Raw genomic sequence first — 14,849 nt, 5'->3', positions numbered from 1 at the left:
TGATCTTCCTATTTCAAGTTTATTATTCTTTCTACGTCAAAATGCACATATATTTAGTTTCAAATTTACTTTAAAGGCCATTTTTATGGGCCTAGTACTTTGGTGGTTTCAAGGATTTTGCATTATTGAGATCTGCTCATGTTCTAAAGGAGCTTATACTTTAGAACAGCTTATACTTGGGGAACAGGCACATAAACAGATAATTTAATTAAAATATGATAAATGATAAGAGTAAGGAACACAGACAAATGTACTTAGGGTTCAAAAAAGAGTACCTGGAAGAGATACACTTTTGGCTAGGATGGGAAATTAACCAGACAAAGATATTGAGGAAGAACATTATAGGTAGTGAGATGAACATGCATGAAGCAAAAAGAATGGAGTTTGCTGGGCCACTGCAAACAGTGTCATATTATTCAAGCATATGATGTGACATATTTACAAAACTAGAAATGTAGGAGATGGAGCAAAGAAGTTCAGAGTTGGGTGCCCCAAAAACAGAAGAGTAGAGAGATTTGAGAATTATTTCAGAGGTAAAAAAAGTATGGCCCACTGAAGACTGAATTCAGAGACGAGGAAGAAAGCACCATCTATAAGGACTCTTAAGGTGTCTAGATAAGGAGTTAGAGCACATGTAGGTTGTGAATTGGAGGCAGATGATGACTGAGTTTGAAGCATGTTGAATCTGAGGTTCTGTGGAACATTAAAATGGATCTGTGCATTAATAAGGTAGAAAACTGAGGAGAGAGCTTAGAAACATTAGGCCCGGAGACGCAGAATTATGTAAAATTACCATAACTCTTTAAACACAGATATATCCAAAGACATAAAGAAAAACTAAACAATATGGCTATAAAATAATTTACATGGTTAGGATTGTTAAAAAATATTGTATTCTTTTATAAGGAAATAATAGAATAGAAAGTGACTAAAGTAAAACTCCAATCACCAAGACCTAAAAGCACTGAATAGGCAATTTAGGATATCTATGTCATAAGTTTCTCTCTCTTTTCAATTGTATTCTGTGTTTGCTGAAATAACTTTCATTTTTCTGTTTCTCCAGTGGTTTTCAATTTTACATGCTTTATTTTTGCCTCAAAACTCAAATTTATGGTAGTCATTTTCTCCTTCCAGGTAAATGTCAAATGCAATGCCACCAACCAGTGGCACATTATTGTAAAAATATTCACAAAAATTCAAAGATAGCAATTAATGAAGAATATTCCCCTATTAGTTGTAGAAAACTTATGGCCCTAAAGATACAGACTAGGTTATTAAACACTTCCTTTTAAAAAAATAAGAAGATTATCATTAAGGACCTGTGGATTTCTAGGGGTACACTGATATTTATAATAGCAACATACAAATTGATATTGACAAAGAAATCCTCAAAGTATTTTTTTTTTCAGGCAGAGTCTGGCTCTGTTGCCCAGGCTGGAGTGCAGTGGCACAAAGGTTCTGTTGCCCAGGCTGGAGTGCAGTGCTGCAATCTTGGCTGACTGCAACCTCCACCTCCTGGGTTCAAGCACTTCTCCTGCCTCAGCCTCTCGAGTAGATGAGATTACAGGTGTTCACTGCCATGCCTGGCTAATTTTGGTATTTTAGTAGAGACAAGGTTTCACCATGTTAGAGACTGGTCTCGAACTCCTGATCTCAGGTGATCTACCTGTCTTGTCTCCCAAAGTGCTGGGATTACAGGCATGAGCCACCATGCCCAGCCCCTCAAAGTATTTTTAAAATAGATTGGAAGTATAGCCATCTAAATGTATAGGTTTATAATCCCTAATCTATAATTCCAAAATCCATACGCTCTGAAATTGACATTTTATATGTGAATATATAATGAACTTGAAGGGTGGGAAAACCAGACCTATACTTATCATGAGACTATTTACAGTCTTTATTTTTCCCATGCAGTAGGAATATTCATAGGATTCTCTTCAGAAAAATTTCAGAAACATTGGGAAATATGGGTACTGCCCATAGTCCTTCAGGAGGAGTGTTCTATAATACACTACTACTACTACTACTACTACTACTACTACTACACACACACATACACACACACACACACACACACACACACACACACACACAGTGTGGGGGAGACAGAAAAAACTGAGAGAGCAAGAGAGAAAAAGAGAGAGGAAATAAGAAAACTTCTGAACTCCAAAACACAACTGGCCCAAAGAGGTTTAGATAAAAGGCTGGGCAGTATATTTAAAAATTAAAATTTAACATTTTAAAAGGGCATCATAATTTAGATATGCCAGAAATGAAATATTTTCAATTTCATACCTTTATGAAGAGATTTACCTCCACGATACAGTTATATATAAAAATAGTTTTCAGTTTTCTCCTTTTCTTACTAAAGTATCTGGTTCTAGTGCTTTATTTTTACAAAATTTTTAAATAAAATTGTCACCTATTATCTTACAAAAGAAACATTTTAAAAAACTCCAAATTACTTTTAGTAAGCATTTTGATAAGGTTAGGATTTAAACTGAAGACTTCAAGCTTGAGTAAAATACAGAAAGACAAATGTAAGGGGGATACATGCAAAGTCTTACACATAGACTCAGAGTCAACTTCTAAGAAGGGCAAGGAGCAAGGAAATGGGAACATACTGCAGCATCTATGCAAGTCAGTTAGAAACTTCAGTTGACTGCTGTCCCAGTACACACTGAAGGTATATTAAACTTGTCTTCAAATATAATAAAATCCCAGTGTAAGCTAATGAAACACTGTATCCAGAAGAAATGATTGGCCCATTTTCCACTTGTCATAGTAGATGAGGAAGAGAGTGACTGGTTCTGGGACTACTTTAACAAGAGAATTAACCAACTCAAATAATCCTCCAAGAGAGTGAGCATAATGGTTATAGTTCTAGAAATCACCTTATAAAGAGCAATTGCAAAGACCAAAATGTCTTCCTGAAAAAATACAGTATTTGGTATAGTTATCATAGCTGCCTTTTGAAATGAGTCAAAACATTTTGTGTGATGGCACAAACCAGGGTACTATAAAGTGAGAGTTATTGGAAACATTATATATTTCAATATTTATATTGAACATTGAAATTCAATTTAATATTGAAGATAAACTTACTGAAAATGAAAAGTACTGGAATGGCAGTTATTCACATAGGGTTATGAGATTACCTAATCAGGATTTGACAGGGGGTTCTTAGTAATCCTTTCCATTTTGAGAGTCATAAATACCTCTGTGAGTTAATAGTACAGCTAGCTTTAGCATTTTATCAACTTTGAATATATAGTTTTCAGTATTTATAAAAATATCTTTGCTACAAGCCATAACTTTGTGGAGAGAATTCAACTCTTCAACATTTGCTATACTGTCTTTTAAGGAGAGGGCCAATCAACCTTATATTTAAAAGAAAATTATAGTTTAATGGGAGTGAATATCAAAAATCTCATTCATTTTTATGTTTTTTCTCATACCTAAAATATTTTATGTTTTTTCACATACCTAAAATAGGCACAATTATGCTTTTCTTAAATAAGTAAATTGACTCTCATCATTAACTTTATAAATAAATAGGCTGGCAGTCCTTAAAATTTTTTAGTTTTTTTTCAGTTAAATACAAAGATTGACAGAAATGTATTTAATAAATAGCTAATCTAACAATGTCATATTTGTGAGAAGAAAGCTTAAATTTTTCCCTTTCATCAATCTCTAAAATGTTTTAAAAATAAAAAGAAACCAGATAAAGTATTTTTTCAGGGGAAAGGATAATAGACTATCACTTCTAAGAATTTTAAAGCAGATATTAGGCATTTTAAAAAGTAAATAAATAGAACAATAGTTGAACATGAGACTTCCAAAGTACTGTCATTTTCAAAGACAGATCTCACAACTGAAAATGGAAAATACATATTTCCAAATGTCATAATTGCGTTTAAAAGGTAAGAAAGATAAAACTACTCCACGTTCTGGTCATTAAAAGCTGATCAACAAGTAGTTTTCCACCCCACTAAAACAAACCAATCAGACCAGATAAGAATTCGTGCTTCTCATACAAACCCCCAACCACCATCAATAGTCCATGATTTTGTTTGAAGCAAGGTTTCAAGTGAACTAATTATCTATTCCTAATTTGTTCTCACTAAAATGCGCATATCACTTACGTTAAGTGTAAAAGTAACATTAGGAATGGGAGTAAAGTGAATTTTATTTAAATATTATTAAACTTTCAATTACAACAAGAGAAACAATGGCTACCAGGAAGCATACCTGTGGCAGGGCTGAATTGAGCTGTCTCTGGAGTGAGTCTCGGTCATAGATGACATCCTGAAGTCTTTGCTGGGCAAGTGAGAGGCTTTCTTGGGTCTCCCGAAGGGTGTCTAGAAGACGATCCCTTTCATCTAGCATATTCACCATCAGCTGCTCAAAATGGGAGTCTGAGTCCGAGCCACTGCTTTGGGACCCCCTTTGGCTCATTGGGGTGTCCTCGTTAATCGTGGGCATCACTTCACACATCATTGCTTAAAGAAAGTAAGGGGAAAGGAGTCTTAGTAAAGAAATGATTTCCAATAGCGTCATTCAGACATCAATTCACTAAACATTTGCAGTTCATTAGCATAATTGTCTCTATTTCCCCTACCTGTGGCCCCAACTCCAACCAAGCAAAATGTTTTGACCTCCATAAAATATGATCCATTTGATTTCTTCAGCCTAAGTGCTTTCTCTTTCCATAACACCACATTTGCCCCACCTCGAATATGCAACTTGGTTTCACCTGTTTCTCAAAGTTTTTATTTATGATTTATCCCACCTAATTCAATTTACATAAACATGTTATTTTAATAATTATTTAATCATCTTTCTTATCTGCAAGTTTATAAATCTCTTACAGTGAATATTTTTATGTTACCTTTGTTATTATGTATATTGGTAATGGCAAGCAATACCATTGGGTAGGAAGTAAATGACTTTTGAATGACTTAGGTAATTCAACGAATTAATGTTTACTCTTTCTTGTAGAAAATCTACAAATAATTGAGTATTCATTTTATATAATAATCAGCTTTTATTTTGTTTTTTAATCACCAGATTTTTTTTTCCCAAGCTGACTAATTTTAAGCTTTTTGACATTACATTTTCCGTTTTATTACTTTTACATGCTCTCTCCCTGAATTCCTATGTGGCTTATACAGAGTAGATAAGTAATATTGACTGAATCACACAAATGCCTTATGAAACAGACTGAGGTATATAAATTTGTTTAGGGTATTATACTCATCATTACACTTAATATTCCTTTTTTTTTTTTTCCTGTTAGCCTCATGGTCTGGTTTTCATCCAAACTAGCACTTTTTCAAATATTCCACGAAACAGATGTCATAAATTATATTAGCTAATGTAGTAACTTCACATCTCAGCTGCTAATCACAGATTCCCAGTCATGAAATAAATGAACTGTTCAGAATATTTTTAAATATGATTTAAAATAGAAAAAACACACATAGGTGCATGATTAAACAATTATGTGGCATCTTAAAAGTCAGAAATCATCTCATTTTCTCTTTCATCCTCTAGCTTATGTTTCAAAGAAAAGTCAAACTCATCTCAATTTTGGTTGTTGTACCACAGCCAGCAGCAATTAATTAGACAGCTTGGTTTTGCAAAAGGCAGATGTAAAGAAAGGCAGGTTTGGCTGTTGATCCTGAAGCATTTTTTGGTTTCATAATGTAAGGTCAATTAAGTTTTCTGTCTACACATTCCTGTCCTTGGAGAAGATATTTCTGGTGATATTTCCAAATAGAATGTCAAAACTTAATAGCTCAATAGTTAATTACTTTTTATATGGGTCTTCATGTAAATTGGGGTATTGAGGAGCAAAATTCAATTATCTGTGAATGATCTGGTCAGGGACTCCTGAAAACTAAGAGAAACTTTTAAAAAGTATGTAAGCAAAGCATTTTGTGACTGATAACCTATATTAAAAAATTAAGGGGGCTGAATGTTGTGGCTCACATCTGTAATCCTAGCACTTTGGGAGTCTGAGGCGGGTGGATCACCTGAGGTTAGGAGTTTGAGACCAGCCTGACCAACAAAGTGAAATCCCATCTCTACTAAAAACACAAAAAGTACCCAGGCATGGTAGCAGGTGCCTGCAGTCCCAGCTACTCAGGAGGCTGAGAGAAGAGAACTGCTTGAACCCAGGAGGTGGAGTTTGCAGCAAGCTGAGATCAAACCACTGCACTCCAGCCTGGACAATAGAGCAAGATTCCATCACAAAAATATATATATATAAATAAGGAAGGGGTCAGTGAATATTAGGAAAATTTTAAATACTTTGAATTTTTGCTCATTGCTCAAAACACTGAGCTACCTGAAGGCAGGAATTTAATTTGTTCAATTTTGTATGCATACTAAAATAAATAGGAGTAGACACATGAAATGCATATAAGCACACACCCCCAGATACCCACACTTGCTACTGTTATACACTTAATGGATAAAACTATTTCTTGCATTTATCTCAATTTGATTTTCAGTCAAAGACTATCACAAAGATGGAAAACACAGACTCTTTTTAACTGCTTCAAATTTTCTTTACATTAATTCAAAAGTAATTGGACAACAAAAAGTATTTCAAAACATTTGATTATTTAAAATTATTAGTTTGCAGTCCACACATGAAATCTCACATTGAGCAGCTATGTCATTCTAAGAATTCATTATCAGGAGCCAATGTGTTTACTTTTGATATTTAAGGTTAAAACAAAGTACTGGGAGAGCAAATCATTGCATTGTGACAATTTGTGCCAAAACACTCATTCTTAAATCTGTATTTTAAATTGTGTCCTCCCTCAACAAATGTTATTATTCCTTTTATACCCTGAATGATTTAGAACAACTTTAAATTCCAAGGCAAAGCATAATGGCAGTGATTACCCCGTACGATTTTCACCTGAATATAATATCCTAACAACCCCTTATTGTTACAATGGAATATTAAGCATTCACAAACTTTAGGCTCTTAAATCAACATTAAAGGTGATCTTTGATTTTGTCAGTCAGAAGGTGCTATGATGAAAAGTGGCTTAGGGACTTAGAAAGTCTATTATAAACTACACTCAAAAGAACTTGATTTGATTCCACTCCTAAGGCGTGTGAACCAGGACAAGTTACATGTCAAAACTTTAGTTATTTCTTCCATGAAAGAAAGCCAATAATCTATGCTTAGGAAAAAAAAGGATCTAATAGGTTATCTAACTGAGAACACACATGAAAACATATAAAGGGAAATTATAAATTTAAATGTTTCTATTATAAAGTGATCAACATTAATCTTTGTAGAAACAATATTTTACCTTTATGGCTCATACTGCCTAAAGGCTTGAGTAGATACTTTCAAACTCTTCAAATCCAATTTATAAAAATCAAACTATTCAAAAGTTACTTAGGAAATAAGATGAATATATGCTGCTTTTTTTTAACAGTCAACCCAAATGAGTAAATCAAAAGTCTTATGAAAATTAGAAAAGAGACTACAAAAAAAAAATGGCCACTTTCACGAACTACTTGGTTTCTTTCATTATAACTCAGATTCTAACATAAATTACAAAATATTTGAACAATCCTTAAAATGCAGTATAAAATTTCTTAAATGCACATTGTAAGTATTAAGAGCAATTAAAGATATATATACAATGTAACAGTTAAACACCCTTTTAACGAATGGATGATATCTGAAGCAACTTGCACAGTCCAGAAGGCTATGGTCATTCAGTGTCTACCACATCTCACCCAGATAGATCACTTTTAACTTTTATAATCAGTTTAATACTAAAAACTGCATTCATCACATAATTTCTGAAAAGCCAGAAAGGGCAGCCTAACAATTTGCTTTGATATTTGCCTTTTCATCATTCCCTCCTCAAAATTAGTTTGATATATAAATTGTGTTATCTTCATCTAGGTATATTGATGCTTTCTTCATTAAATTACAGAAGGTTTTGAAGCCTAGTTAGAGACATTGTTAATTTTGTTGAAAAAGGAAAAAAGTAATAATAAATCTGATTGGCTTAATTATCCCAGTGCTTAAATTTAGCTGGAAGAATTTTATATCAGGAAAATCGACTCCTTTATTCTTAGCACATAACCTTGACTGTCTTTTAAATTTCTCAGATTTCAAAATAAAAGTTTGAATGCCCACTGGAGTCCTCACTCAAGGGCTTTCAAGATCCGATGTATTCCTTAGTAATATATGCCATCCAAGCAGTACCTCTTCAGATATAAGAGTGCTACAAAAAGCTTTTTTTTTCTTTTTTTTCTGACAACCAATGATTTTATTTAATCATATCACTAGGATTTGGGCCCTACTAGAGGTGAGAATGTAATTATTCTCTATAGTGAGTTTCTTCTGAAAATATTTAGTCTTAGGAACCATCCCAGCTCCACCTCAGTTAACCTACAAGGAGTAATTCAGTGAGAGAAATCCTAGCCATTGTCTGATTACATTACATGACTATTCCCCCTCCTATTTAACTCTTTGAAAGCCTCTGTCCTCGGGAAATATGATTATCACCTTTAATGGATGCATCTTACACTTCCTTTACCTAGTGCCTTTACAGACAGCCAAAGAGCCAGCTCACCCCACACTACTGGACAGTTATCTCTCAGCCACACCCCCCGCCACCTTGAAGAAGTTGACTTCATCATTTCCACACTGAAATTGTTCATCCTGCCCAACAGGACACAGCCAAGAAGGCAGGAGGCAGAGAGACACGAGACGGAGAGGATGAGGTGAAAGCAAAAGGTACCTAACAGTAATCGACAAGGAAGGATCTGCATCTCATCTTCCCTGGGGGCGGGGTGGGGCTGGGGAGGTGGTCAAAAAAGACAGCGAAAGGAGACAGTGAAACTCAAAGACAGCTTCTGTACCTAATGTCTGTGATTTCGGGTCCTTGCTTCTTCAATTGATCAATGACAACCGCAGTCTCCGGCTTGAGGAGAAGGGAGGCTCACACCCAGCACTCCTGGACCATTTCCCTAGCAACGGGAGGAGAAAGGCAGCTCAGACACACGCGTGCCCCGGCGCCCTCCCGGAACGTGCCCCGGCCCGGTGGCGTGGCAGGAGCTCGGCATCTTCCCGTAGCTCCGTCAGCAGCCAAAACGAGAAGCGTCCATCGGAAAAATGGCATATTACAAATTTTGCTTTGGGAAGCAGAGCCCGGTTCAGACCATTGTCAGAGGAGGAGAGGGGGAGGCGGCTCTTAAAGCAGCCGCGGCCCCTTTGCCGGAGCAGCCGCAGCGCCCCGCGTGCAGCGGGAGCCCAGGGGCGGGGACCGGGGACCGGGTTTGACTTTCAGAAACTTAACCAAGCGGCGCCCTTCCCGCTCCGCGCCCGGGCCACCCGGGGCGTGTGGGGCGTCCCTCCCGAGGAGAGCTTGGGGAAAAGGCGTGACAAGTACCTGGGAGGGAAGTTCTCCACCCAGGCCCGGCTCCTGGAGCCCCTCTGGAGTTTAAGGCTAACCCTGAGAGTTGGAAACCTGAGGGGAACACGAGTCCCTAGGGATGCAAAAAAAAAAAAAAAAAAAAAAAAAAAAAAAAAAAAAACAAGCAGGACAGGTCTCCTCGTGGCCCCAGCCCGTTTCGCTCTCGCGCGGCTCATTTCACTTCGAGGAGGCGCTTCTTCTCCGGAAAGGCAAGCGGCAGCCCCCCACACGCCCGCTTCCCTCCGCCCAGCCTTCCTGCGAGCCGGGAGAACCAACCTGCTGGGAGCCGGTGAGGACGCCACGGCGTCTGCTCTCCTCACGCGCCTCGTGCGGCGGCTGCTACTCCTCCTCCTCCGTCTCCTCCCCCCCACCCCTCCTTGGCAGCCGCCACCTCCTCTTCCTCTGGAACAAGGGCTTCCCCTGGAAGCGGCTGCAGTGGTTTCCACCGGCCCTTAAATAAATTCTGAAGTAATCACGTCTTTGCTCTCCTCCTCACGCACACGCGCCCGCGGAGACACTCGTCTCCCTCCGAGCCGCTCCCGGGCCGCCGAGGCTCGCGCGGCTCCCAGTGCCCCCTGCGAGGGCGCGGGCCGGCGACGGGCCGAGGGGGAAGGAAGGGGGCACGCGCTCCCCCGCCCGGGCTGCCGGCACACAATGGGCTCTGCAGCCCCCGCGCGCGTGTCAGCCCGCGCCGGTGGGGACGGGAGCGGACGTGGGCACCTTTTGGCTCCCGGGTCTTCGGTGCTCGTCGTTTCTTTAAGCAGCTGTCTTCCCACTGGGCCAGGGCACGCTAGTCATGGTTGTAGGGACCTGAGCCCATCTAGGGTGTGGCGGCATCTGTCATTTCTCGTTACCTCTCCGGTTCTCCTCCATTCAGACTGTGTCGGTGATGAGAACTGTGTGTTAAGTATTCCCTGCCCGAGTCCATTTCAGCTTTCAGCAGAGTCTGGTCTCTCCCTCGCGCCCCAGGCCCCCCTGTGTCTCCACCTCCCTTTACCTACTCTCTTTTCTCTCCGCGGCTGCTGTCCATTCATGCAGACCCGTCAGGGACCGAGGAAGCAGGAGACAAGATCAGTACCTACTCGGAGCAGAAGGGGAACGTTTCTGTGACGGAGAGTCACGGATCCTGGGTTTGGGGAAGAGGGCATGCATGCAGGAATTGGCGAAGGAGTCCACGCGGAGTATGATCTGGGGGTTAGTGCAAATAGTCTGAGTGTGCGACAAGAAATCCAAAAGCTATGTTTTGCTATTGTGTAAAGTCAAGAGTCCAAAGTTAACAAAGAACTAATATGTAAATACCTGTTCACTTAAATTTAAGTACATTCTCCAAGAAACAATCTTTGTTTCTGGGGGCAGTATTTAATTCAGTTAGTGACTTCACAGTGGAAAGTGGGATCAAGCTCATGTATCTACCGCCTCCTATTCTAGACTGTTACTTAAATTCTGCAACACAACATCATCCTACAAGATGTATAAAAATAATATGAAAATTCATTAGATGTCAACTGGAGCACTATTTCTAAAATACGATGTGCATACGGACCATCCATGGGTCTTGTTAAGTTATAGATACTGATTCACTAGGATGAGGGTGAAACCTGAAATTCTACCCTTCTAATGACTCCCAGGTGGTACTATACTTTGAGGAGGAGGGGCCTAGACCACCCAATCAACCCACAATTTGATGGGCTTAATTACCCTTAACTGCAGAAAACTCCTAACCTCACAGGATAGCCTAGTCTCTTTTCAGACAAACTTCGTATTTTAATAGCTTCAACATATTAGTCAGATATCGGTACTCATAACTTTCACTCTCTAGAATTCTACACAAAACATAAAACTTCCTTACATATGAGAGAGATTCTTATTTTTAAAGATAGCTATTGTATCTATTTGTACAAGAATTCCTTCCTTATTAACCCTTGGTTTGAATTTCCTTGGCAATCAACGTTTGTTAAGTACAGGCTCAGATGTTCTTACTGTTTCCAAGAAGAGTTTTGATTGCCTTGAGGCCCTTTCATATGTAAAATGCAAGTTTTAATTGTAAGTAATACCCACATACAGTTGACACAACATAGTTAAAGGCTAACTTATGGTAGATATCGCAGAAAGAAAAAGGTTGATGATGGGAGGCAGCAAAAGAAATCACAAGTCAAAGGATATTTTGGTAAGAAGATACAGTCAGTAAATTTCAGCTGAGAAACTACGTTATCACTGCTAACTTCACTGCAAATTATGTAAATAATACATCATATTAAAACAGAAAGACTTTAAGGTAACAGTTTTGCATAAGGCATTAAGTCAGCCAATTCACATGAGAAGAGTAACCAACTGCACCCGTTCCTCTAGTTTAATGGCTCTTAAAGTTAGTGTAATATTAGGATTCAGGGGCTCAGGGTGCTCCCAGCTTCCCTGAGAGGACGTTTCTCCAGGTTCTTGGTCTCCTGCCCTCTCAAGAATGAGAGAGGGGACCACCAAGCACTGTGCAGTAAATGCCTGACTCAAAAGTGTTTGTAAAAAGTGATTTATTTAAAGAGAGAGAGAGAAACAGCTAGCTATCATACTGAGTGAGAGAATCCAGAAAGATGGAATCCAGGAGAGGAAAGCAGCTTCCACGAGAGTGTTAGGGAATAGAGAGAGAGATGGAGTTTAGCAGGAGAGGACAGGCTTCCACGAGAGAGTGTGTAAGGGGACTCCAGACAGAAAATCAAGGAGAAAGGAAGAGGCTTCCATGAAGGGAGTGTTTGTGGAAGGGGACCCAAACATGGAGTCAGAAGGGTGTGGAAGCAGCAGACTTTTAACCTGGAAGGAACCCCCACCTTCTCTAGACCCCAGGCCAATGAGAGGAGTTTCTTAGAACTTCTGCTGGAGTGATTGACTCTTAGTTTCTTCCCAAGCCCTCGAAATTCAAACAAAAACTGTTAAATCTCCTGGATGGAGCGAGATGGAAGAGCGGGCATGGCGCTGGGAAATTCTTGCCCTTAAAACTGCATGTCCTGGTGGACCCAGAAAGAGAACACATTCCCTCATTCGCATACAAGACAATCTCCAGAAGGGCTTGTTACAACAGATTGCTGGACCCTGTCCTTAGAGCTTCTGATTCATTACAGCTCTAATAAGTTCCCAGGTGATACTAATACTGCTAGGTCAGGGATCCTACTCTCAGAACCAGTGTGTAGATACAGCTGGAGAAATTTGGGAACAAAAGAAGCACAGAGCAAGAAAAAGAGGTGATAAATATTTGTATTCAAAGAAAAGACATCTCCCATACAAATATAAATCTGACTCTATTGTTTTTCATGCTCAATCAATGATTAACATGAGATATACTTGTCTTCTAAATACTCAACCAGATTTAGGTAGATGTAGTGAAAGTCATTATTAGTCTTAGTGCCTAATATCAATCAAAGTATTTAGTCCACACCAGCATATAATATTATAGTAGCCACATGTGCTAATGCTTCTTCTTAACATTTTATTTTAAATATGAGCTTTTTGTCTATATACTCCTGTGATGGTTAATACTAAAGGTCAACTTGAAGGATGCGAAGTATTGATGTTGGGTGTGTCTGTGAGGGTGTTACCAAAGGAGATTAACATTAGAGTCAGTGGGCTGGATAGACACCATCTAATCAGCTAATAGTGCAGCTAGAAATAAAACAGGCAGAATGTGAAAAGACTAGACTGGCCTAGCCTTCCAGCCTACATCTCCTCTTGCACTGGATGCCTTCTGCCCTCAAACATCAGATGCCAAATTCTTCAGTTCTTGGAGCAGCTCACCTTACTACTCAGCTCGCAGATGGCTTATTGTGGGGAATTAATACTTAATAAACTCCCCTTTATATATATACATATAGTATATATATATAAAGTATATATAGTATGTATAGTGTATATATATTATATACTTTATATATATAACACACATACTATATTATATACTACTAGGAGATACACACACACACACACCACACACACACACACACACACACACACACATATCTATATATCCTATTTGATCCATCCTACTAGAGAACCCTGACTAATACAGATCTTGGTGCCAGGAGTGGTTTTAGAGGAGCAAAATATTAAAAATGGAGTTATTTTATTGGTTTTGGTGTCTCTGGAGTTGGCTGCTTAATACAATTAGACCCCAAAATGCTAAGGACTCTACTTATAATAGTATGGAGAACACTGACTGTCCTTGGCATGAATTATTTAGAGAGTTATGCAAAATAATGCATCTGACACTCCTCATTTGCTGCTCCTGAGAGGCAAGGTGTTTAGTTATTCTGTACATATTACCTTTGACCATACGTGGAGAACCAAGGAACATAATGAAACTGGTTGGTTGCTCCTAAGCTCAGGGGACAAAGTGATGAGAGAAAATGATGAACTCAGAAATTCTAACTCCCAGCTTCAGAAGCAAATACTGAGCCTCAAATCTGCTGAGATTGACCTGAGTGAGAATCTTACCTCCTCTGAAGAGAAAGAGCTGAAATTGTGGAAAAACAGACACAAGCTTTTACCATATGAGTGGATGACCTGCAATAAAATGTGCATGCACAGCCTCGCCATATGTCTACTGTTAAAGTGAGGGCACTGATTGGAAAAGATTGGGACCCTGCAACTTGGAATGGGGACATGTGGAAGAACCCTGATGAAGTAGGGGACACTGAGTTTGTGAACTGTGAAGAAAATTTTTCACCAGAAGAAACAGCTTCCTCATCCCCAGTAGTGGCAGCATCCCCTCCCCAACCCATGATGCCATCAGCCTTTTCACCTTTGTCTTAGGAGATAAACCCTGCACTAACCGAGACAACAGTGATGGCCTTCCCTGAGACAGTTGCCAGACAAGATGATGTGATTCTTGTCAGGAGTCACCCCAACACCCATGTTTGCTTCTAGACCTATAAGTAGACTAAGTCCTGTCAGGCCCCTTTAGGGGGTAAGGTTGAGAGTGTGACCCATTAGGTGGTGTGCTACACTCAAAAATAACTGCTTGTGTTTTCTAATTTATATAAGCAGCAACCTGGAGAACAGTCATGGGAATGGATATCAGGGTTGTGAGATAATGGTAGAAGGAACATAGAGTTAGATCATGCTGAATGTATTGATTTGAGCCCACGAAGTAGGGACTCTGCATTTAATGTTGCAGCTTGGGGAGTTAAAAAACAGTTCCAATAGTTTATTTGCTTGGTTAGCTGAAATATGGATTAAAAGATGGCCCTCTGTGAGCAAGCTGGAAATGCCTACTCTCCCTTGGTTAATGTAGAGGAAGGGATGCAAAGGCTTAGGGAGATTGGGGTGGTGGAGTGGATTAGTCACTTTAGACCTACTAATCCCAGGTGGGAGAGTCCAGAAGATATACCCTCGACCAAT

General features: G+C 39.2%; 1 protein-coding gene across 13 annotated transcripts in view; it reads right to left on the bottom strand.

Annotated features, from left to right (window-relative positions):
• PPFIA2 (PTPRF interacting protein alpha 2) overlaps nucleotides 1–10,533 on the bottom strand; it is a 500,797-nt gene extending 490,264 nt beyond the window's left edge. For 6 of the 13 annotated variants that reach the window (XM_010338464.3, XM_074402495.1, XM_074402491.1 and 3 more), the window contains exons 1-2: nucleotides 8,914–9,223; nucleotides 4,255–4,505 (exon numbers count right to left, since the gene is read on the bottom strand). In XM_010338464.3, coding sequence (XP_010336766.1) covers nucleotides 4,255–4,503 — 249 coding nt within the window. In that variant the 5' untranslated portion in view covers nucleotides 4,504–4,505; nucleotides 8,914–9,223. Of the gene's footprint in view, nucleotides 1–4,254; nucleotides 4,506–8,913; nucleotides 9,224–9,743; nucleotides 9,933–10,468 lie in introns of those variants that run through there. The other 7 variants (XM_074402489.1, XM_003927837.4, XM_010338466.3 and 4 more) reach the window with 3 other exon arrangements.
• Nucleotides 10,534–14,849: the final 4,316 nt, after the last annotated feature.

This window comes from Saimiri boliviensis, chromosome 7 (assembly GCF_048565385.1).
Source record: "Saimiri boliviensis isolate mSaiBol1 chromosome 7, mSaiBol1.pri, whole genome shotgun sequence".
NCBI classification, from domain to species: domain Eukaryota; kingdom Metazoa; phylum Chordata; class Mammalia; order Primates; family Cebidae; genus Saimiri; species Saimiri boliviensis.
Note: the sequence above shows the minus strand (reverse complement) of the source record. Positions and strands in the feature narration are given on the sequence as shown.